Raw genomic sequence first — 23,177 nt, forward strand, 5'->3', positions numbered from 1 at the left:
TACGCAGGCTTATATCCGTCTTGATGTTATGAGATTGTAAACCGTAAAACGATGAAAGAATCTAACAGGCCAGGAGGCAATTTTGGTGAAAAACAAAAACCAGATGCCAATAAACAACAAATAGTCAGTACCAAAGGACAAAAGCCCTTTGGTCCAGAAAATAACCAGTTGTAATAATAGTCTATATTTGCCTAAATAAACCATTCAGTACGTCCGAAAAAGTCTTCCCGTTGAATTTCCAAGGAGGGACAAGTGTAATAAATTACACTCAGACGTCGAAGTAAACGTAACAGAATAATCATGTGTAACGCGACCCACTCTAATACATGAATGTCCAATATGTGAAACAAACCCAAACGGACGACTTCAATCACATGGGAACTACACGGGCCTTGTACACGCAAATATAAGCCATATGCCAATCACCTGAAACCAAAAATAAAGCACTTTTATCAATAAACTGCCGGAAAGAAAAACACATTCAGGCGCACACGCAACAAATTATTCCATCTGGTTTACATCTTGATGTTACAAGAATGGATATGTTTGCCAGACTGAAAATTTGCCGAAGACGTAATACACTAGTGATTCACTTACCACCTCCTGAAAGTTTAGGGATGTCCTCTTCTCTCTGCGGAATTGGATTGTCATCATCAAATTGAACCCACTTTCCTGTGGTTTACAAAGAGATTTTCAATATCTTGTATCAGACGGTAGTCCAAGAGCAACAATTACTCAGAACAAAATATCTTCCCAGTTAAACTGACCGTTTTCTTGCTTGACCCAGGCAACATAATGCCCCGAGTCTGCACTTCTTCCCTTGTGAGTCAGCACGGCCACCAAATCATATATTCCAGTCAAGTGGTGCTCCTTCTCAGGCAGAACACCTGAAATGGAGTTTACATAATTGGGCATCATTTAAAAAAAAAAAATAGAACTAATCATTGTGACTCCTCATTCATAACAGAAGTCCAAAATTGAGCTCTTAGACTAACCTCCCCTTCTATATCAGAAACACTAAACTGTTGATAAATATTGATCATTCACAACTACTGCTCCCAATCCAGAACTAGTTAGAGTCCCTCATATAAATCCCCGACATTCATTCTGCTCCATCTGGGCCTAGTTCATTCCAATACTCAGAAATTTTCTTAAAAGACAAGTTATGGTGTTATCCAATGCTAGAGGTTCTCCACATTTTCAACATACAAACAAATGTCTAAACAAATTAAAGGACTCCAAGAAAACATCAACTTAATGTAAGTGTATCAACAGAGCTAAACCTTAAGGATCTTCCACAGTTCTATAAATTAAAAGGCATCCCCTTCAATAGAAACTTGTAAAACATCTGGCTGGTGTTTAGGGACATAGAGTAATTTAAAAAGGAAAAAATCCGCTACAGTAATAATCTTTATGGGATCCCAAAATTGTTAATAGAAGGTCAATCGCTCGTAATCAAAGATATTAACAGTGACTTTGTGAAAAGAAGTTTGTATCCCAGTGACTTTGTGAAAAGAATTTTGCATACGCAACGCAGAACATTGTTGTCATACGAACTGCAAAACCTCATGGAATCCTAATATTACTGCAGAATTATAACTGACAATTAACTAACAGAGTTTCCTTTAAAGCATTGAAAATGCTATGGAGTTGGAAGGTAATTCCATGAAAATAATTTTTCTCCCAAACATTACAATTTTAACGGCAGACATTGTTACCAATTAAAATACAGCAGCAGCATATGTTTATTAAGTCATCAAGAAAAGGAAGCGTTTCTCTACCTTCTTGGGTTGTTTTAGATGCTTCTCCACTTCCACTAGATGATTCCTGCATAAACAATAGGAAAAAAAGGAGGAGAAAAGGCAGAAGTTACTTTTAGACATTCTTAATTTCCCACTTTAAACCACCTTGTACAGTCCGCCATAGGTGGGCCCAGAAGGTCCGTCTTTATCCCCCTTGAGTCACTCCTACATTACAAAGATTAATTCATACCTCAGCCTCAGTCATTTTAACGTCGCCGTCAGTTGAGCTTGAAGTTTTCCCACTGGTTTTTAAACCGGCCTTCTTACCTTCAGCATCCCTCAAAACCTAGCAGCAAATTTAGAGTCACGTAATAATAGAACAAGAAAGAGAAAGAGGGGCCAAAGGGGGTCTGGTTTTTCCTCATTTCTTAAAGACATTGATCAATGGGGAAAAGGACATTACCTGGCGAGGACCTTCCAGTTTCTTGCGGAGGTCTTCCGAACAAAAATCATATACATCCAACGACAGCGGGTAATCCACTTTCTGATGGCATAGACATAGTTTAAGATTACCATTTCTTATACCTTTAAGCAACGAGAGATCCAATACATGCACAAAATATGAATTACGATTTGAAATATTAGCAAACCTGTATTACTAAAAAAGCAAGACTTGCTGAGTTTTAATACGAGATATGACTGTTGTTTGAAGCATAGCAAAATTGTAGTTTCTTAGATTATCATTCTTTTAAGAATAGCTTCAGACATTATCATTTAAGTTCCTGATATAACTAAAATCCATCACGTCACATTTACAACTTGTTGTCACATCACTACTAGCGGTGGGTGGAAAAGGAAGTGACCATTCTATTTTTGTCCACAATAAGTTTTATACGTGACAAATGGGTGGTCTAGGTTGGATATGGGTGACATTAACATGAACCTTAGTTAATTCGCCAGGACCCATCCTCTGTTACCTTTCAAAAAAAAATTAGCCAGAACATATCCCAGCCAATATTGGCTAAAAATGGTTGTGATCTCTAATCCAATGCATTCTTTTTCTTTTTCTTTTCTTTTTTCTATTATTCCCATATTCAATGGATTCTTAACCACAAAGACTATGTTACACCGAAAACACTACTAGAATAAGCTCTTTAGCTCTTTAAAAGTTATAACCAATTGAACCTACGGCTTGATGCATCCCCTACCCAAAAAAGGAGAGACAAAAAGAGAAAAACTACCAAGTATGATACCATTCTTACATAATACTCCCTCAATTTCGTTTTATTGTGACCCTATTTGACTAGGCGGGAAGACTTTTGAGACTTGTGGTCTTAAACATGCCATAACATTTGTATAGTTATATAAGACTTTTGAAATTTCAGGCTTTAAACATGCAGAACAAATGTGTGGCTATATCGCTTTCCATTAAGAGTAAAAATGAGAAAATTTAGTTAAATTATTTCCAAATTTAAAAAGGGGTAATACTTTAATAAGCAAACTAAAAAGGAAATAAAGTCACATAAACTTAAATAAAAGAAAATTTATTTTGGTAAGTTTAAAAAAAAACCTTACTACTTTCCAATCAACCATCTAAATAGTACAGATAGGGAACTACAACACAACATTATGCATACAGAACCATGAGGTCTCAGTCTCAAATCCCAGCGTAGACAAATACTAGGCGATATCTTCTATCTGCCTAAGCCTTGATGGATAGAGTTACCCAAATACCTGTGCTGGTGGGAAGTAGTAGGTACTCAATGGAATAATCGAAGTGCGCAAAAGCTAGTCGGGACACCACCATTAAAAAAAAGAAGAGAGAAATACGTATACAAAAAGGTCATCAGATGGAGAGAAGCTGGGAACCTCACAAGCCTGCTTTCTTTTTCCTCTTTTCACTTCAGTTTTGGAATAGGTAAGGACACCCACCCCACCCAGGTTACCCATGTTCAACACAATATCCTGAATCTAAGATATCTGAAACACCCAGTAGAACTACTTTGCAGATCCCAGAACTTATGGCAATGGGTGGGCTCTTATCCCCGAAGGCCGAATCTAGGAAGAAGCTTTTCAGATATTTTTGAATGTTAAGAAACTCTACTTATCTTGTATCAACACAAAAGGGACAAAAAAAATTAAAAAAAAAAAATCAGCTTCTCACCAGAACTCTTTTTCAAAAAAAATATTATGTACGTACTATCTCACTAGAAAAGCAAAGCATTAATATCACATCCTTCTCTTACTATTTATTTCTAGTAGCTGAAATCTAGTCATTGAAGCATAGGAACTCCTCTGTAATTATGCCCAAGTTACACCTACTCCAAGATCAAAACAGAAACTTAAGAGAAGTTTCAGTTAATTTTTTATTGCAAAGACATTATAGACCAAGACTCCCACAACGACACCACCACAAACCAGTCTAAAGTTAAAATATACAGTTCAGAATTTGACAATCGAGAGAGTAGGCGAGACTTTAGAGCACCTAAACATGTCAGAACCGCTCATCCTCACAAAACAAAGTAAAACAGTGAACTCCCTTTCTCCATCCCCCTTTCTTAATTCAGGACATGGTAACCTGATCCTTTTTCCCTTTTCGATACATTTTCAAGGAGGACCAACTATTTGATCAATGTGAAAAGGAAGACGATAAAGTCAACATACCCGCAAAATCTTTGCCTTTTGATTTGATTCCCTTTTCCAGAAAAACCGGACGAACTGAATGGTCAAGTATCTATTCATCAAATGAAAAGGAAATAGTAAAAATAGGAGAAGATTTTGATATAGACCAGTCAATAATCAGCACAGAATAGTAAAGAAACGATCCAGAAAAGTGTGAGAATTAAAAGCTGCCCCACCCCCCACCCCCAGAAAGGAGAATGAGAAAGAAGTCATGCCAGAAATGAGGTGAACTACTTCAACACATCAAAAGACATTTTTTGTTATGTGAGAGACGTGGATTCAGAAAGTCTATATGCAGTAGCTACGGATCATACATATGTCGCTACATCGCCATGGAATTTAATCAAGCCAGTTAATACCTTGGCAAGCCATTGATTCGGGAGTCTTTCACATAAACTGCACTCCGTCCAAGTGACGGGGACGCCTTCTCCAGTTCTGATTTCAGACCCTGTCCAGAAAAAGCAATGGCCATGAGAGCATTTAAATTAGTTTGAGGGGATAATCCAGTAAACATCATCAACAATCTTGCACCAAGTTACACAAAATCTCCAAAGCATCTTTTCCCACCCAAAGCATTATGAGTTGGTTCCAATGACTCAGCCCACCTCTGATGTAAAACTATTGCATGAACCTCAACATGTAGGCCCCACATTTCGAGATCATGGCATGAAAAAAATCATGAAGCCAAAGACCCCCCCCCCCGTGGCGTCTTATATAAGAGTTTCTCCAACCAACCAACCATTTCAGGACTAACCGTTAGTTATCCTTACAGGTTACAGCTGCCAAAGGAATTTCTATGAATTAGATACGTCATTTTTCACTTTGGGACTGTCCTCTTTATAAATTGGATGATTACTGGAGTGTCACAACAGAAGAACTTGAGACAGAACTTAGCAGTAATATGAAACACTGAGGAAACAAGACTAAACTTAGAAGTTAGGACATACATGGAGGAAAAGAACTGAACTTACACGTTTCAAACCTTCATGCAAATGGTTCACTTCCTGTGAAATGTGGCATTTAAGGGAATAAACAGTTTCTGTTTCTGTGCTTTCTTCACCACTTTCAGCACAATGAATCCTGGTCCACATCAGTCCCATGAGAATAAGGGGCAGAGTCAAGTCATTTTTCTTCAGTATCTAGCAGTTAATATCAGATATGGAGCATAGGCACAGAGTGGCCTCTATCGAAAATTAAATGTTGTATATCAGTAGATGAGTTTGAGCACATGAGAACTCTGGGATGGGCATTGGAGGGCCTAGACGAGAAATATTAGCCCAGAGGTCTAAACTACAGCAGAAAAGCATAGCCTGTTGAAATTACCCTAGAATGGCATAAACCAGCCAGACCTTTCATTAGTAGTAATATAATACAAAGGTACACACTAGTACAAAAGTCAACAAAGATCACCTGTCGGCAGCATTCCTCTTGGTCAAGGCTTGTACTTCCCATGGACCTCATATAGGCCAAAAGATTTAGATCATCTAAAAATACACGGCAGGAATTTAACCTGGTGGTGCCAAACATTTCATACTAATGCAACACGACACTATACAAGGATCATTAGCTGTCTGTACACTGACAAAAATCTCAATAGTTTCATGTTATTCTATTATGGTGTCATTATGATTTAGTTTTCTTTTCTCTATGAAGTTATCCAAATATAGGGGGACATTTTGTTTCATTACCCTATCATATCTTAAAATTTGTTTTGACGTCAGCGGTATGAATTCTCACCGACCATGTCGCTTTATTTAATCACATCTCAAACCAATAATATCCAAAAAATAAATAAAAATAAAGTACTACAAGTTCTCTATATTTTCGAGAGGACTGAAAGATGAGAAAATCTAGGACCTTAAATAAACGAACTAGCATGACTAAGATTATACCCAACTAATTGGTTATATAGATCTTTTTCTTCCATTTTGTCTTATATTTTGCTAGGTCTGCATGGTTTTAAAAAGATTGTAGGTCTTTTGGAACAACTTTCTTTCATATGATTTTACGTTTATCTCGTCCCCTTTTTAACACCTTCTCACACAGGATTCACACCTAAATATCGGTACATCTAAAACTCTATGCATGACATGATCAAGCCATCTCAAATAACCTTCTCTCATTTTACTCGCGATGTGTGCTACTTGCGCCTTCTTGAATGTGGAAATTTTTACTCGTCTAATCTTGATCATCCATCCACCTTAGCATCTGCATCTCTGCGACACTAATCTTATGGATGTTGTTGGATTTTGGCGGCGCAACATTCACTCCCAAATAGCAAGGCAGGTCTTGCTACTATTCTGCAGAATTTATCGTTCACTTTGACATGTATCCTTCTATCAAGACAATATCTCCATCTCTCCTTGATCTCATTATCTCCCGTCAATGGTTGTTTAAAATAGTCTTTAATACACTTCACTAGGTTTAAGTCCTTATTCCTCTTCTCTCTCAGGTATGTTAGTTTATACATTTCTTTCTTCCCTTCTCGTGTCACTAGCTTCTGTTACTAACGATCCAGGACTTCCCTTGAGCTTTGCTAATAGCCTTCTTAGCTTCCCTCGAAATTTGCTAATAGCCTTCTTGGCTTCCCTCGAACTTTGCTAATAGCCTTCTTATCTTCCCTCCTAGCCCTCGTATACTATCCAAAACTTCTTCCCTCTATGGTAACTTCATAGGGATGCAAGCCTTAAGGAGATAATGATGTAGAAATAAATTATATGCCTTGAACGCTTTACTTAAGCATTCAATGCTCCTTAAGGAGAAGGTTGGATGCTTACAATACAAAGCCAAAGAAACAATTGGTCAATGAATACCATTTTAGACTATCGATTCCTTCTGAGAACTGCAAACTAGAAACAACCTCAATTTTAACCTTTTCAGTCAATAGTAGACTAACAGTAGGAGAAACTAAAAGAAGTTAACATAAACATGATTTTTAGTTTCACCTTTCAAAGCAACTTCAGTAATTCATCTCTTATTGTCAACTACATGATTCACAATATGACAGAGTAAAAGTTGAGGATGTTGATTCTCATCAAGTTGCTCAGAAGATACTCAAAGTCAGAACAGGGAACATCCTAGGACCACTAGCTGCATTCCTTCCTATCTCAATAGTCAATACATATACACCGGTAAGTTCACATGCCTCTTATGATATTTAGGCGCAGAACTAACTCCATGCAAAGCGGAAAAGATAACAGAATAACTGGAAGGTAAACAACATTTGACTGCAGAAATACCTGTTGTCAAACTCAATACCAAAGAGAGCCTTCACAATATCTGGACTTTCACTGCAAGTACCGAGATGAAGAGCAGTCACAAAATCATGACATAAAGAAGAACAATGTGCATATAGGAGAGTTTTCCTTCACACTTTTACAAAATAGGGACTATATGTCCAAACTGAAACAAAGAAAACAACTAGCGAAACAAAACATGGAAATTATTTAGAAAAGGGACTTTCATCTGCAAGAAATATCCAGAGAGGAGATGTAGTACCTAGAGTTCGGTGATTTAAGAGACTGAGAAAGGGTGTAAAGTAGTTGCGTCCAACACTCTTCAGCATCCTATGATTATTCAGGACATGTCAGTAGAACCTCTAATATAGCAATTGCAATAGTGGTACGCTTTTTTTTATAACAAGGAAGCATTGTGGTAGCTTAGGTAATGTTGGAACCTGCTGCATGAAAGCTCCATTGCTCTGCTGGCCAAATTGAGGATATTTCTTCCGCAAAACCTGTGAACATAAACCTAATCAAATGTTGACGCCAGAGTAGCTCACATGGCGAAAACACTAAAAAGACAACCATATCAACATAGGCTACATCTATAGTTCTCATATAAATCCGAGTAACCTTGTGCAAGAATGATAATGCACAAAGTTTTGACCAAGTAGATAACAGACCCAAGCTTAAGTCATTCTATTCGCATTCTATACAAAGTACTTCATCCTTGCTCTCTAAGAGAAAATCCATTTGCGCACAAAAGTCATGACAAAATATATCAATTTCAGTGTTCAATGCTAAACGAGTATATTTTGAAGTCTGCCAACAGGAATTTATTGGCAAACACTGTCTCCTACTCAGCATACATATCCTTCTTCAAAGGTATGGTAACTTTGTTCAAAATCCAAAGACATTTTGTAAGAATACAAAGTCATAACCGAAGAAAATATTAGGAAATAGAATAAAGACAAAAAAAAGTACCGTCCAGAATTGCATTGGCGCCACTGGTTTGACATTTTTATCCAGGTCATTAAACAGATCTCTTGTTGCAACTGTCAAGAGATGAGATGAGTGATCCAAATCATTGCTTCTACCGAGCTGGTTATACCTAACAGGAAGAATAAACAAACTCAAAATCTCAGGAACACAAGAGAATACAAATTAATCATGTATGAAGAACATGTACCTAATGGAGTTGTTTTTGGAACTCCTACACTTGGTATTTAGCAGGAGCCATTTTGATCTTTTTTCTTATAATGTTCGGGAAAGACCCACAGTTTCGGAATCCAAATTGATTCAAAGTGGATTACATTTTGGACTGATTTCATCCAAAGGAGCACATGCCGTGAAACGAGTCCACATTTATAAAAGGGAGGATAAATAGGAACTAAAACAGGATAATTTACGTCTCCTCTACTAATTACTGTTTTCTCCGCTTTGTCTCCGTAAGTACATACTATCTAGGTGTATACAATGCGACACATTATATAAGTTAAATTATGATTAATAGATTTGACAAATATAAACAGTAAAATCAAAATTATCAATTTTAGCGAAAACAGGAATTACGGATTAGGTGCAAATAGATCGAATTGCCTAACCAAAAAAGTGCAAAGGAATCAAAATAGACCTAAATCTTTTCAGACCTAGACTTAAAAGCAACCATATTGAATTTGATCAAGTTTTGGGAAATCAAGGCTAAAGCAAAAGGACCAAAAAAAAGCCTAAACAAAAAGACTCCCAAAAATGGAGGAAAGGATGAAAAATGGAAATGCTCACTCTGTTAGAGCAGACTTCAGTTCCGGAACTGAATGCAAGCACTGTACTGTGGAGTTCATGTAGCATGTATTTCCGAGATTAAATAATCCAGCAGAATGACCCTGGAGGAAACAAAATTATAAAAATTCTCATCCCTCATTTACTGATTAAAAGTACAAAACTAAGCCTTGCCATTATAAAAGTTAGCAGTTCTTTTAGATAGGACTCTAAAACAACATGGTAATCTGATTCTAAAACAACATAGTAATCCGATTCACAACGTGTAAATGAAGAAATCACGTATTCGACAAGCGCTTGGCATCCACAAAATCACTTGTGCCAGCGGAACAAGAAACGCATTCGACAAGCCACCCGAAACCCCAATCTAATCATTGAAGGTCAGAGTATTCTTTCCACTAGGCTGTGTTTCAGTGTCGAATCTATTAACTTCACTCCTTTCATCTCCAGCATTGGTTTCTTTTTCCTCTTTTTGGAGGAGTTAAGATTTATCCATAAACTACACCATCCTTGGCATCCACAAAATCACTTGTGCCAGAGGAACAAGAATAGAGAATTATATATTAAAGCTTATTTGCATGTAGAAGTTGGACAAAGCAACTGCTTTTTAAAAAAAAATGAACAAAGCAAGTGCTGTAAAATTCTACCAATAAATCTACTAGGGATCCAGTGCTGGTATAAGTACAGCATATGAGATAAGACTAACTATGTAAGCAGTTAAACATAAGGAATCACACATCTCCCGATCATTCGATTTGATGCAACAACAGCAGTGTCAAAAAACTTACCACATTAACCACTTGCTCTTCTTCAGGTAAATCTTCAGCAAAAACAGGACCTTTTTCAGGGGCCTTCACAATCTCATCTGCAGTTCCCATCATCATCAGCCTTTGACCCTGAAATAATAAATAACAGATGCTTCTAGATAACTGGCACTTCATTGCATAAAAATAGAGAGTAATTCAGTGAGTAGCCGTGTACCTCTTTTACTCCTACTTTCGACCAGTCGGCATCGTCCTAAACAACCATGGAAATAACCGAAGAGTAAACAACAAAATTAACAAGCAAAGCATCAGATGCTGAGAATTTCAGCGTTCCTCAAAACACAAATGAGTTTTGTGCTTCATTTGCAAAGTGAAAAATGGCATAACAAGCTAAGTGAAACGAAATTTTATACCTTAAGCAAACCACCTTTGACCATTATCTTTTGCCTTTCAGGTGGTACCCCTGTTAGATCATACAGCTGGGCTTTGAAAACATAAGGAGGCTGGCTAGTGTCAATTTCCACAGCAGGATAGACTTCTTTTTGCCACTTTACACTTACTGCAACCAATCACCAGATTTGCAAGGAGAGAATTATAGCCCGTAATTGTCCAAGTGCAAAAATAAATAGGAGGTACAATCAAAAGAAAATGAAAAAAGGGGTATCCTAGTGGGAGTAAATCTGTATCTATAATGATAAAAATATCTGCTCCTAGAGCAAAGACAAATGATGTTTGAACTTTAATACACCATCAGACGCCCCCACCCCCCCACCCCCACCCCACACACAGCAGGATAGACTTCTTTTTGCCACTTTACACTTACTGCAACCAATCACCAGATTTGCAAGGAGAGAATTATAGCCCGTAATTGTCCAAGTGCAAAAATAAACAGGAGGTACAATCAAAAGAAAATGAAAAAAGGGGTATCCTAGTGGGAGGAAATCTGTATCTATAATGATAAAAATATCTGCTCCTAGAGCAAAGATAAATGATGTTTGAACTTTAATACACCATCAGACCAACACCCCCCCCCCCCCCCCAACCACCAAAAAAAAAAAAAAAAAAAATTTAATCCAGTTGTCAACTATTTCGCGGAAGTTGAAGATTTTCGGATAAGTGTATCGTTAGTAAAAGAGAGTTTGTTTGAAAGATTATTTGACAAACACTCTCAAACCACAACTTCAAAATACAGTTCTTGCAAAAACGTTTTTGCGAGAAGGAAAAAAAAAACTTCGACAAACTTAAACAATCACCAACAACAACAACAACAACCCAGTAAAATCCCAGAAGTAAGGGGTCTAGGGAGGGTAGTGTGTACGCAGACCTTACCTCTACCCCATGGAGTAGAGAGGCTATTTTCGATAGACTCTCGGCTCAAGAAAACGAAAAAGACGAAAAAGACAATATATCAGTACCATCAACAGAAATCATAGAAATAATAAAGCATTATAAGAAACCAAAAAATAGTTGAAACGCAATACAATAACCAGTAAAGAAAAACAGGAGAATAGAGAGAACACAACATAAACCACTAGAAATCTAAGACAAACCCTATCAGTCTATCCTCACACCCGGAACGAAGTAGAAAAATGTTCAACTACCTCCTAACCTACAACCCTAATGCTCGATCTCCACACCTTACTATCAAGGGCCATGTCCTCGAAAATCTGAAACCACGCCATGTCTTGCCTGATCACCTCTCCCCAATACTTCTTAGGCCGCTCTCTACCTCTTCTCATTCCCGCTACAGCCAACCGCTCACACCTTCTTATCGGGGCATCAGGGCTTCTCCTCCGCCCATGCCCAAATCATCTGAGTCTCGCTTCCCGCATCTTGTCACGCCCACCTTTTCCCGAATATCTTCATTCCTAATCTTATCCATCCTAGTGTGCCCACACATCCACCTCAACATACTCATCTCTACTACTTTCATCTTCTATATATGTGAGTTTTTAACCGGACAACACTCTACCCCATACAACATCGCTCTATAAACTTACCTTTGAGTATCAATGGCACTTTCTTGTCACACGGGACTCCAGATGCTAACCTCCATTTCATCCAACTCACCCCCCAATCACCAAATTGAAAAATTTCTAGCAGGTTGATTTTTTTGACACGTAAAACATTCTAGCAGGTTTATTTAACCCTAACAAAAAGAGATTGTGAAAACAAAGTCCAGCTGGACCTGTATAAGCTTCACCACAATCTCCAATAGGTCTTCTTACTTAAAACTATCAATCAATCAATCAACTACGCCTCAATATTCCTCTGTATCGTCCACAATATTCAGGTTCATTTCATTCCAATACTAAATAATCCGAGCTTCTAAGAAAAATTAGGATCGGTTAAACTAGAAGCTTACAGAGCACGATTACGAGGTTCTCCAATACTTGAAACCGAAGCATGAACACAAAATAAATCTCTTTTTTAGAAAATCGATACCTAAGTATGAATTTTCACATCAATGTGGCATTATAGTTCAAATTTAGAGTATAGTAAAGCTGAGACGAAGAAAGTTATGGCGGAAGTTCAGACCTGTGACCATGGTTATGGGAGCTTCGGCGTTGGCAGGATCGGGACTGGGGAATAGGTTTCTCTCTCGTTACTCCTCTGTTTGGAATTTGGGCGCTTGCTGTTTGCTTGTAGAGAAGGGCAAATGCCACAGATTAATTATTTTATACTCGTATATTCCGAGATATTATCTAACTACTGTAAAAAATGTAATGTAAAATTCGTAAAAGTGTATAGTAATAACTCCAGTTACCGCTTCGTTCTAATTGTTTTAAGTACCTGTCTAATATTTTCCGGTAAATTAAAAGGGTAATTGAAATTAATGTTGATTTTTCAAGTACTACAAAATACAAAAACAACAAAAATTATGCATATAAGTTTGTTGGATTTGGTTAAATGAATCTTCATTTTATTTCATTTAAACATATTTCACTCTCAAACGCTCCTTTAGTACGTCTAATATGGCAATATATTTTAATAATTCTCCTAAATTATTTATTATTATATTATCCATATCGGTAAACCTATTATGATCTTTGTTATTTATGTACAGACAAGACCAATAGTGTAAGCAAACTCATTCCTGAGACATTGCTGTTTCAAGTAGCAAAATTAAAATGCTAATTTAGCATAATTATTAGTATTAGTGATTAGAAAATTATGGTATGGAAGATAGTTTAGGAAAGTTATAGCATAAGTTTTCCTCAATTAAATTAGTCCAAAGAGTAAAAATAAAAATAAAATAGATATATATATATGATGAGTTCTATTTTTAGTAAATTGTTCTTCTTATTATTCTTATATTTTTAATTGACTTATTTTGTCATTTAATTTTGGTAGACTCAGTAATTAAATGAAAAATGAAGAAAAAAAGAAGATGTTTTTTTTCAATTTTAGTCCGTACCAGAAACTATTTATATTTGTAGCCGAAAAAATATATAAAATTTGTATAATATTTGGTATAACATACATAATGTATATATATCCAAAAAATATATTTTTTTGCTATTATTTTGAGAATGTTATTTTCCCAAAAAAGGAACTTTCCAATAGCACACGGGCTTCCCAGGCCCTTATATGGACTACTATTTGATGGGCTTTCCTTTTCTTCTCTGATCCATTTCCATTGGGCCTCTATTTTTCCTCAACAGAAGGGGTTTTACAGTCGCCGGAGAAGAATCAGTTGCGGCGGCGGCGGCGGCGGAAATGGGCCGGAGAATACTGAACGATGCGTTGAGGACAATTGTGAACGCTGAAAAGAGAGGTTTCGCTTCAGCTCAGCTCCAACCTGTCTCCAATGTCATTGCTAATTTTCTACAAATCATGAAATATCGAGGTAATTATATACCACATCTCTTAATAAGACAAATTCCCTGTAAATTATGTTTTTTTGAGCTTCCCATGGCGGAGTAATTCATTATAATATGATTCCGCACCAATGTTGTTTTTATTACTCCATCCGTCCCAAAAAGAATGATGGGCTCGGAATACAAGAGTTAAAGGGTCTAATTGTCTGGATGATTTCGGACTTTCTTTAGGAAAAACTTAGTACCTATTTTAAACAAGTAGCAATGCATACTTTGAAAGATTTTTGGAATTTGTGGTTAGATTATTTTAAATATAGAAAAATATCATTCTTTTTGGGATAACCTAAAAAAGAAAGTATATCGCATAAATTGGGACAGAGAGACTATTAGTAACAGTTTGTACAATTAGAAGTATTTGCAAAGTGTTTGTAAAAAAAATTCTAAGCAAAGGAATAACGTTTTCTGTCATCCAATGCCTAAATTTATGTTTGTTGTGCTTTCCACGATGGAGTAATTCATTAGAGAATGAACCTCACCTTAGGTGTTGAGACTTGAGTGGTGTCTTCCCCTCCCTAATACCTAAACAGAGTTCTGTCTATGGAGCCTAAAGCTTAAACCTTGGCATGGCAGTAATCAGTAAGATAGCCTAATCTCTCACCCGCCCTTCGCATTCTTCAGTGGCCAAGTTGAAGTGTTCAACAATTCTTCGGCCTAACCCCTTTTTTAAAGGTTGAGCTTGTTCAATTGCTAAAGCTATGATGCCCTTCCCTTGTTCAAGAGAAAGTGAGGACTTTTTTTTAGCTTTGGGCTTTTCTAAATAGAATTTACAGATCAATTTTTTATTACAAAGCATTTGGAAAAACTCTTAAGTCAATGAAGTTATAAAGCTTTGCATGCTGCTTAAATTTGAACTGGTTTTTCAGGTTATATCAAAGACTTTCATGTGCATGATCCTCATAGAGTTGGCAAGATAACTGTCCAATTGCTTGGAAGGGTCAATGATTGTCGTGCTCTCACCTACAGACAAGACATCAAGGCTGCAAGCATTGAGAATTACAAGACACGCGCACTACCGACACGTCAGGTTTGTTTGCTCCCTCTAATGCTTCTTTTTCTCATTCAACATGATTTTTCATCAGATATAGAAACAAGGAACACTAACTGACGTCTTGTTCATGAGTTTTGAATTTTGAGATCTCTGTCTTTATCACTTGTCAAAAAAGAGGGGGAAAAAGACGTCTTCGTTACGATGTACTTCATTGTGATGTATTGTTATAAGTATTCCCATTTCTTATCTTTTCTCCGTTTGAATCTGGATGGTTCACCAATGCTAACCTGTTAACCTTTGATCTTGTTTCTTTTTTCTGATTGAATCTGTATTTCGACCCCATCACCCCTTTATCCTAACTTACTTTGTTTTACCAATTTTCTTTCTAATATATTTTTACTATAACTTACATGTCTTTCCCCTAACATTCCTGCTTCTGATTTTCTTTCTAGTTTATATTAGTCTAGTTCTTTTCTTCATTATATTACCAATAGGGAAAGTTTGTGATTCATTGGAAAATTATAAAAGTAGGGGTGGTGGTCCTTTTACTCTATTTTGGCTTCCTTTTCTATTTTGAGATTTCTGAAAATAAAAGCACTAGATTTTTTTTTTGGTTTGTTTTTGACTGCAATCAGTATGTTATCCCGGTATATATGCCCGAAAAATGGATCTGTATCAAAATACAGGCCACCTATATGCTTCTGGCAGTTCTTGCAATTCCTTTGATTGTAGATACATGCCCGTGGACCTATATATGGGTCTTTATACTAGAGTCTGTTCCCCTAATTTGCCCTGTTTGGCGGTGTTATAAAAGCTAGCGCTTTGTCGCTTGAAGCAACGAAGCAATGCAAAGAGCGGTTTTTTTTTATAATTCATTAGACCAATCTGGACCTTTTTTAGTCCCATGCATTGGATATATATTTGTTTAGTAAAAATATTATTTATCCTTTTTCTTTCCTCCCCGTTAAAGTCCTACATGACTGTGGTTCATTTACTTTTAACATCCAACTCAGGTCCATTATACCTCCATTTCCTTTCTATTATTTCCTGTAGAAGGAACTGATTTACTCATATTTATGCAGTGGGGCTATGTTGTTATTACAACACCAAATGGAGTTTTGGATCACGAAGAAGCAATGCGGCAAAATGTGGGTGGTCAAGTTATTGGCTACTTCTATTGAACAAGTTCCGGCCATGGTTCAAGGTTCAAGACTGGAAGACTATTGCTGCAAGTTCTTTGTTTTCTACACGGTGACGTGCTGCTAGCTTAGCATTTGTTTCTTTCTCTAAAGCCTTAGATGGAAGTTCACTGTCCTCTATATGGACTATAGGGGGAAAAAACTAGAATTCATGTTATTAATCCTTGCCAAGTTTTCCCCCATTAACTTGGCTCTAAGCAAAACCAGTTTCTCTTACCTCTTTAATGGTAACTGCTTTAGACTATGTTTACCTCAGCATATGAAGGGGTAAAAGCCTTTTTTCATCATGTTGGTTACTGATGTTGTTGCTGTAGCAAAGGTGATCTGGCGCCTAAGCTCGGAGAATTTGGATTAAATGTCTTATAATGTAGTTGTGGATTTTGATATGTATAAGAGGGGGACTGCAGCAAAAGTTTTAGGACAGTAAGTTTGTAGTAGGATCTTGACATGTGGGCCGTGTTTACCTGAGAGGCAAAAAAAAAGTAGCTATTCAGGACAAATGTTCTTGTTTGCGAATGGACATAGCAGAATTTAAATCAGTTGCCTTTTAGCAACTGCTTTCTGTCACGCCGGGTATGCAATACTCGAATAGCAGTAGCTGCAAGAATGCACTTTGCTACAATGCATATCGTGGAGATCTTGGCCCCAGGCAAAGTCCAATTTTGGCTGACTGGGAATTGAGTGAGTCACGTATCAACCGTTTAGAGTAACATATCGTGGCACTTAAGTTAGCTCGTGAGGTAAAGAGTTATGGGCAGCTTATAAGCTGTTTAGATCCCTTCCTCCTGATTGATATGAATCTTCGCGTGGCACCCACATTCACCCGTGCCCTTACAGTCGAAAGTCGTCGGTACGACACGGGCCTGGAACAAGGCAAGGGTGGCTACAAAAGCCAAATTAGACAATTTCCAACCACAATCTTTTTTCTGCTCACAAATTGGATAAAGGAGTGACTTTGAAGAAGTAAAAACGAACAGAGAATTCATCTGAACGTCTGAAAGACACAGAATGACGCAAAGGGGGATAATTGGCAAGTGGAGTTCCATCAAGAAGTGGAAAATCGACCAGGATTGTTTTAAAGGGTCTCGAACATTAAATTTTAGAGAACCTTAAGATTATGCAAGTTAAGATAAATCCAGTTAAGCAACTATTAGTTGTTTTGATACATGGTGTTCCAAAATACTCCATCTTTTGCGAGCAGCACGATTAACATGAAAAAGCATTGAAATTTGGAAAGCCTTAGACAATGTGCATGTAAGACATCCAATAATGCAGCTCACAGCTGCTCGAATTATCAAACTCAAAACAATTATGGTTTACCACAAGGAAATTTAGTTATAAACAACCTAAATTGTTTCTTCAGTGATGGAAACAAAAAGTTCCCCCTTCACAAGTTTTAACACATCTATTCTACGCATCAGATAAGTAGACTTAATGACATATTTAAGGTCTCTGTTACTCCCCATGTACCAAACACACTTTCGTTCTTAATTTGCTACTTAATGACATATTTAAGGTCTCTGTTACTCCCCATGTACCAAACACACTTTCGTTCTTAATTTGCTCTAAAAAGAAAATTGAATTTTCATATTTACAATAGTTTATTTAATTCCAGACCACATGCAAACCATACCAACTCAGCAGCTGATCCAATTAAACTATAGTTAAGAAAGAAATGCGACAATTCCAGGCAGAACTACGGAACGGGCCATTCATAAACGTCCACTATACCACAGCTTCCACAAATTGAATGGATCTTTCTAAATGATCATAAAGTCTATTTAATCCAAAAGCAAGGGGCAACATTCCCGACAGCTTTTTGAAAAGAAAGATTAAAACATAAAATTGAAAAGCAAAACTTTGGTAGTTAACAAGAGGAGAACAATGCATCAAACTCATATAATGTAACATTTCATATTCTAGGCCTGCCTGTTCCTCTTCTTGACACCAGACTTGGAGACCTTGAGACTCCTGTTCACTGCACTCAACCGTGCAAGAGCTGCCTTCTTCAGATCTGGCCTGTAATAGTTGTCTGCAACCTGTATAAAGACCAATCATAAATTGAGCCAAGAAAGTACCGCACTTTATCGAAATAACCTAAGGATATTCGTGTTGACGATTTTTTGGATAAATGCATTGATTATCGAAGAGTTCCTAAAGCAAAAGCCTCATAAACTCAGGCAATACAACAAGCAGCACATCGAATAACAATAATGAGGAGAGAGTGCTAAGAGATAAAACAGTGAGGAATATATTGAAGGAAGTCAAAATGGTTCGGATATTTTCTTTACGGTTCATTAAAGCTTTCTAAAAGTCAAGTATCAGACCAGATTCCACATCAGGATTCTTGAGGGCTATTTGGTTTGGATTGGTTGGCCTGAATTTCAGTAATCACTAGCATTTTGCTTACTATATAGAAGTGATAGTTCTCACCCAAATAACCATTAGAACCAGTCTTCAAATTACAAAAATACTTTAAAAAGAACACTTTGATAGAAATTGACCATCCGTCCATCCCAGAAAGCAAACTAAGGTTAGAGATCTTAATGCTTTAGTGTTTATTGAGGAATTTCAAAATGTGAACAAACATCAAGAGGACTATAACTAGTGAGGAAGAAAGCAAACAATAGATAATAACCAACATATCGACTTTATGAGCAATTTTCTCTAGCTCTCTGGGAAGTAAATTTTACTGTTGATACGTACAATCTCTTCACAATATAACTTAACAAACTAAGAACCCAGTTTAGGTTACATTACAGAGAGAACCTAAGCAATTTCATTCACATAAAGAACCCAGTTTAGGTTATTGTTGAAAGACATTTTCCAGTTATAAAGTAGCTATAATGCAGTAAATTTGCTCCTGCCCAGTGGTCAGAAAAGGTCAATCAAATCGCTACCTGGTTTGTTACGGCCTTGGCCATGCGGCGGAATTCCTTCTTCATTGCAGATTTGTTTAGCAAGCTTGAAGGCTTGTTCTGTTTCTTGGTCTTCGTTGTAGCAAGCAACACAGATTGATCTTTGCCTCCAGCCTGGATAGACACAGTTTTCTTGTTTGCTAGGCCTACAAATTCAATACAACAACAGCTCAACTATACTGTAACTCGAGGCATGGCAAACCAAAATTTCTAAAACTTCAAAAATAATATATCAAATCACACAATGCAACTAAAAGTTTTAGTGCCTATAAGTAGGTTCAAAGGCAATCTATCAATCAACTAAAGGTCAATCACAGAGTAGTTGGGGTCGGCTATAATGCTCTATATACATTCTGCTTTTTCCACATCCATTTCATTCTCATACCAAATATCCACGGCATTTGGCTGAACACGAAATTAATATGATAAATTGACTCGTGCATTATATTAGTTGTGATGGAAAAACTTATTACAATAACAACTACACCTCAGTCCCAAACAAGTTGGGATTGGCCATATGAATCTTCACTAACCACAATACTCCATTTTGAACCATCTCATGTCACTATTATGCAAATAACAATAAAAAGCATTAGAAATTCATAAATTTCTGAAAGGTTAAACCACTCCTAGAAAACATAAGACCTGCCGTAAAAGTGCTAAAATCTCAAACATATTCTCAACTAATATGTATCACCCATTGTGCCCTATCTTTTATGTGCTTTAATAACTAAATTTTTAATGGTCCAAAATTAGTCTAATAAAAAGTGAACATCACATCAACGTTCAATATTTGAGTAACTAAATGAATTTCAGATATTGAAAGTAGTGAAGCACTGACCAGAGTGCTTGTAAGAGTGAAGATTGTAAAGATTGTTAGGCTCTTTGCTAAACACAACACCGGCGCTACCATTGCCGAACTCCTTCACTAAAAAGGAGTTGTTCTTCTTCACGATTTCCCACACTAATTGCCCTGGTACTGTTGCCATTTTTTCACACCACAAACAACCCTGTCGTTTCCAGTTACAAAAATAATATCGCAAGAGTTAAGCTGATTGCCTAATGAAAAATAGTGACTATAGAGGAAAAAAGAGATTTTGGGACTCACCAAATTGGGATTTTACTTTGACGGCCTGAAGAAGGAGATGCAGACAGCTGAGGAAGAAGAATTGTGTGATCATTTTGTTTATATATTGACCATCTAATAAAACCCTAGGCGGGGAACCCTCAATTACCGAAACTGCCCACGCCATTTTTACTTACAGTACAGGCTAATAATTTTTTTTCCCACCTTTTAAAACTCGTTATGTTTCAAGAATAATGTGGAAATTCGTATTATTGTTATAAAATAAAGACGGTAAAGTAAAGACAAGTATAGAGAGAAAGTGATATATTATTCAAACTTCAAACTTCTGTACATAATAAACTGAATTCTCCTCTATTTATAGAAGAAAAGAAGCTGCTGTGTAAGCTGCTACTGGAAGCTGCTTGTAAGCTGCTGTGTAAACTGCTTGTAAGCTGCTGCTGCAAGCTGCTGTGTAAGCTGCTTGTAAGCTGTTGTGTAAGCTGCTTGTAAACTGCTGCTCTAAACTGTTGTGTCAGATATAGATAATCTTCTATCATGAGTAATATTTATCCATAACGGAGTACCGAAAGGATAAGCTTCTTCAGGAGGTTTATTTCCAATAGAGTACTAAATAGATAAATGTATTTATGGCGGAGTCTCATATGGATAAACTTCTTCAGGAAGCTTATTTACAACGGAGTACTAAATGAACATCCATAATATAATATATTCATAACACTCCCCTGGATGTTCATTAAAAGATAATGTGCCTCGTTAAAACCTTACTAGGAAAAACCCCGTGGAAAAAAATCCTAATGAAGGAAAAAGAGTACACATATTTAGTAATACGCATTGCTAGCTGCCTCATTAAAAACCTTATAGGGAAAACCCTGTGGGAAAAAACCTTAATAAGAAAAAAAGAGTACATCGCATATTTTACTCCCCCTGATGAAAACCTTGTTTCAAATATTTAAGTTTCCGCATTCCAATCTTGTATACCATCTTCTCAAAAGTTGAAATTGGTAAAGATTTGGTGAATAAATCTGTCGGATTGTCACTTGAACGGATTTGTTGCACATCAATGTCACCATTTTTCTGAAGATCGTGTGTGTAGAATAATTTTGGTGAAATGTGCTTTGTTCTATCTCCTTTTATAAATCCTCCCTTCAATTGGGCTATGCATGCAGCATTGTCTTCGTATAAAATTGTGGGTCTTTTCTCACATTCCAAATCATATTTTTCTCGAATAAAATAAATTATTGATCTCAACCATACGCATTCCCTACTTGCTTCATGAATGGCTATTATTTCAGCATGATTTGAAGAAGTAGCAACAATAGATTGTTTTGTGGAGCGCCATGATATGATAGTACCTCCACATGTAAACACGTACCCGGTCTGAGATCTAGCTTTATGGGGATCAGATAAATAACCTGCATCTGCATAACCAACAAGCTCTGCACTATCTTTGTTAGCATAAAACAAACCCATATCAAGAGTTCCTTTTAAATATCGCAACATATGCTTAATCCCGTTCCAATGTCTCCGTGTAGGAGAAGAGCTATATCTTGCTAGTAAATTAACAGAAAATGCTATGTCAGGCCTTGTAGCATTAGCAAGATACATAAGTGCACCAATTGCACTGAGATAGGGTGTTTCAGGACCCAGGAGTTCCTCATCCTCTTTCTGGAGGTCGGAACGGGTCCTTATTCACTTCAAGTGATCGAACAACCATTGGTGTACTCAATGGGTGCGCTTTGTCCATGTAAAAGCGTTTTAAGACCCTTTCTGTATAGGCAGATTGATGCATAAAGATCCCATTTGCTAAATATTCAATTTGCAGTCCAAGACAAAGTTTTGTCTTTCCAAGATCTTTCATCTCAAATTCTTTCTTAAGATATTCAATTGCCTTTTGGAGCTCTTCTGGAGTTCCAACAAGATTTATGTCATCAACATAAACAGCAAGTATAACAAATTCTTATGCCATTTTTTTTTATAAAAATACATGGACAAATAACATCATTTATGTAACCCTCTTTCAACAAATATTCACTGAGGCGATTATACCACATGCGCCCAGATTGTTTTAAACCGTACAAAGATCTTTGTAATCTGATTGAGTACATTTCCCGAGATTTTGAATATGCTTCAGGCATTTTAAATCCTTCAGGGATTTTCATGTAAATCTCATTATCAAATGACCCCGTACAGATAAGCTGTAACCACATCCATCATATGTATTTCAAGCCTTTCACGTAAGGCTAAACTGATGAGATATCGAAATGTTATGGCATCCATAACGGGTGAATATGTTTCTTCATAATCGACTCCAGGTCGTTGTGAGAATCCTTGTGCGATAAGGCGAGCCTTGTATCTTTCAACTTCATTTTACTCATTCCTTTTTCGCACAAAAAACTATTTATGACCAACTGGTTTTATACCAGTAGGTGTTTGGACTACTGGTCCAAAGACCTCTCTTTTAGCAAGTGCGTTCAATTCTGATTGAATTGCCCCTTGCCATTTTGGCCAATCAGATCTTTGTTGACATTCTTCGACAGATCGGGGTTCAAAATCCTCACTATCTTGCATAATGTTAAGTGCAACATTATGTGCAAAAATATTATCCACCACTATTTCAGATCGATTTAAATTAATCCCATCACCAATATAACTTATTAAAAGTTCTTCGCTCACTTGAGTCTCGGGTTTATTGATTTCTTCAGGAATCTCATAACTAATCAGATCTTGGGTCTCTTCAGGAGATCCCTTCATAATATCATTTTGATCATTTGTCGATTTTCTTTTTCTAGGATTTCGATCCTTAGAACCCATAGGCCTACCACGATTCATGCGTGCTTTAGGTTCACTAGCTCTCATGCTAATAGATGGTCCTGCTGGGACATCAATTCGGATAGACACATTCTCTGCAGGGATATG

General features: G+C 36.9%; 3 protein-coding genes across 4 annotated transcripts; 1 reads left to right on the forward strand and 2 right to left on the reverse strand.

Moving 5' to 3' along the window:
* Window positions 1-80: 80 nt before the first annotated feature.
* On the reverse strand, window positions 81-12,839 carry LOC104090524 (ubiquitin carboxyl-terminal hydrolase 6). Of its 2 annotated transcripts, none has more exons than XM_009595636.4 (18): window positions 12,727-12,839; window positions 10,602-10,747; window positions 10,406-10,441; window positions 10,213-10,320; window positions 9,428-9,528; window positions 8,630-8,756; window positions 8,101-8,160; window positions 7,923-7,990; window positions 7,664-7,714; window positions 5,396-5,504; window positions 4,784-4,872; window positions 4,407-4,476; window positions 2,206-2,286; window positions 1,993-2,088; window positions 1,782-1,827; window positions 768-887; window positions 598-672; window positions 81-426 (listed from the first exon to the last, which is right to left on the reverse strand). In XM_009595636.4, exons 1-18 carry the CDS (start codon window positions 12,734-12,736, stop codon window positions 371-373), a joined length of 1,449 nt encoding a protein of 482 aa, XP_009593931.1. In that variant the 5' UTR covers window positions 12,737-12,839; the 3' UTR covers window positions 81-370. The 2 variants fall into 2 exon arrangements, with proteins under 2 accessions (XP_009593931.1, XP_009593930.1); XM_009595635.4 differs by having other exon boundaries at window positions 768-902; window positions 12,727-12,837.
* Window positions 12,840-13,812: 973 nt separating this feature from the next.
* Window positions 13,813-16,540, forward strand: LOC104090525 (small ribosomal subunit protein uS8my-like). Its single transcript, XM_009595637.4, has 3 exons — window positions 13,813-14,038; window positions 14,933-15,093; window positions 16,140-16,540. The coding sequence occupies exons 1-3, from the start codon at window positions 13,909-13,911 to the stop codon at window positions 16,236-16,238; spliced, it is 390 nt and encodes a 129-aa protein (XP_009593932.1). The 5' UTR covers window positions 13,813-13,908; the 3' UTR covers window positions 16,239-16,540.
* Window positions 16,541-17,993: 1,453 nt separating this feature from the next.
* Window positions 17,994-20,420, reverse strand: LOC104090526 (large ribosomal subunit protein eL28z-like). The gene is made up of 4 exons (XM_009595638.3): window positions 20,283-20,420; window positions 20,016-20,184; window positions 19,157-19,320; window positions 17,994-18,295 (listed from the first exon to the last, which is right to left on the reverse strand). Exons 2-4 carry the CDS (start codon window positions 20,161-20,163, stop codon window positions 18,176-18,178), a joined length of 432 nt encoding a protein of 143 aa, XP_009593933.1. The 5' UTR covers window positions 20,164-20,184; window positions 20,283-20,420; the 3' UTR covers window positions 17,994-18,175.
* Between the last annotated feature and the right edge of the window lie 2,757 nt (window positions 20,421-23,177).

Source organism: Nicotiana tomentosiformis, chromosome 12 (genome assembly GCF_000390325.3).
Source record: "Nicotiana tomentosiformis chromosome 12, ASM39032v3, whole genome shotgun sequence".
Classification (NCBI taxonomy): domain Eukaryota; kingdom Viridiplantae; phylum Streptophyta; class Magnoliopsida; order Solanales; family Solanaceae; genus Nicotiana; species Nicotiana tomentosiformis.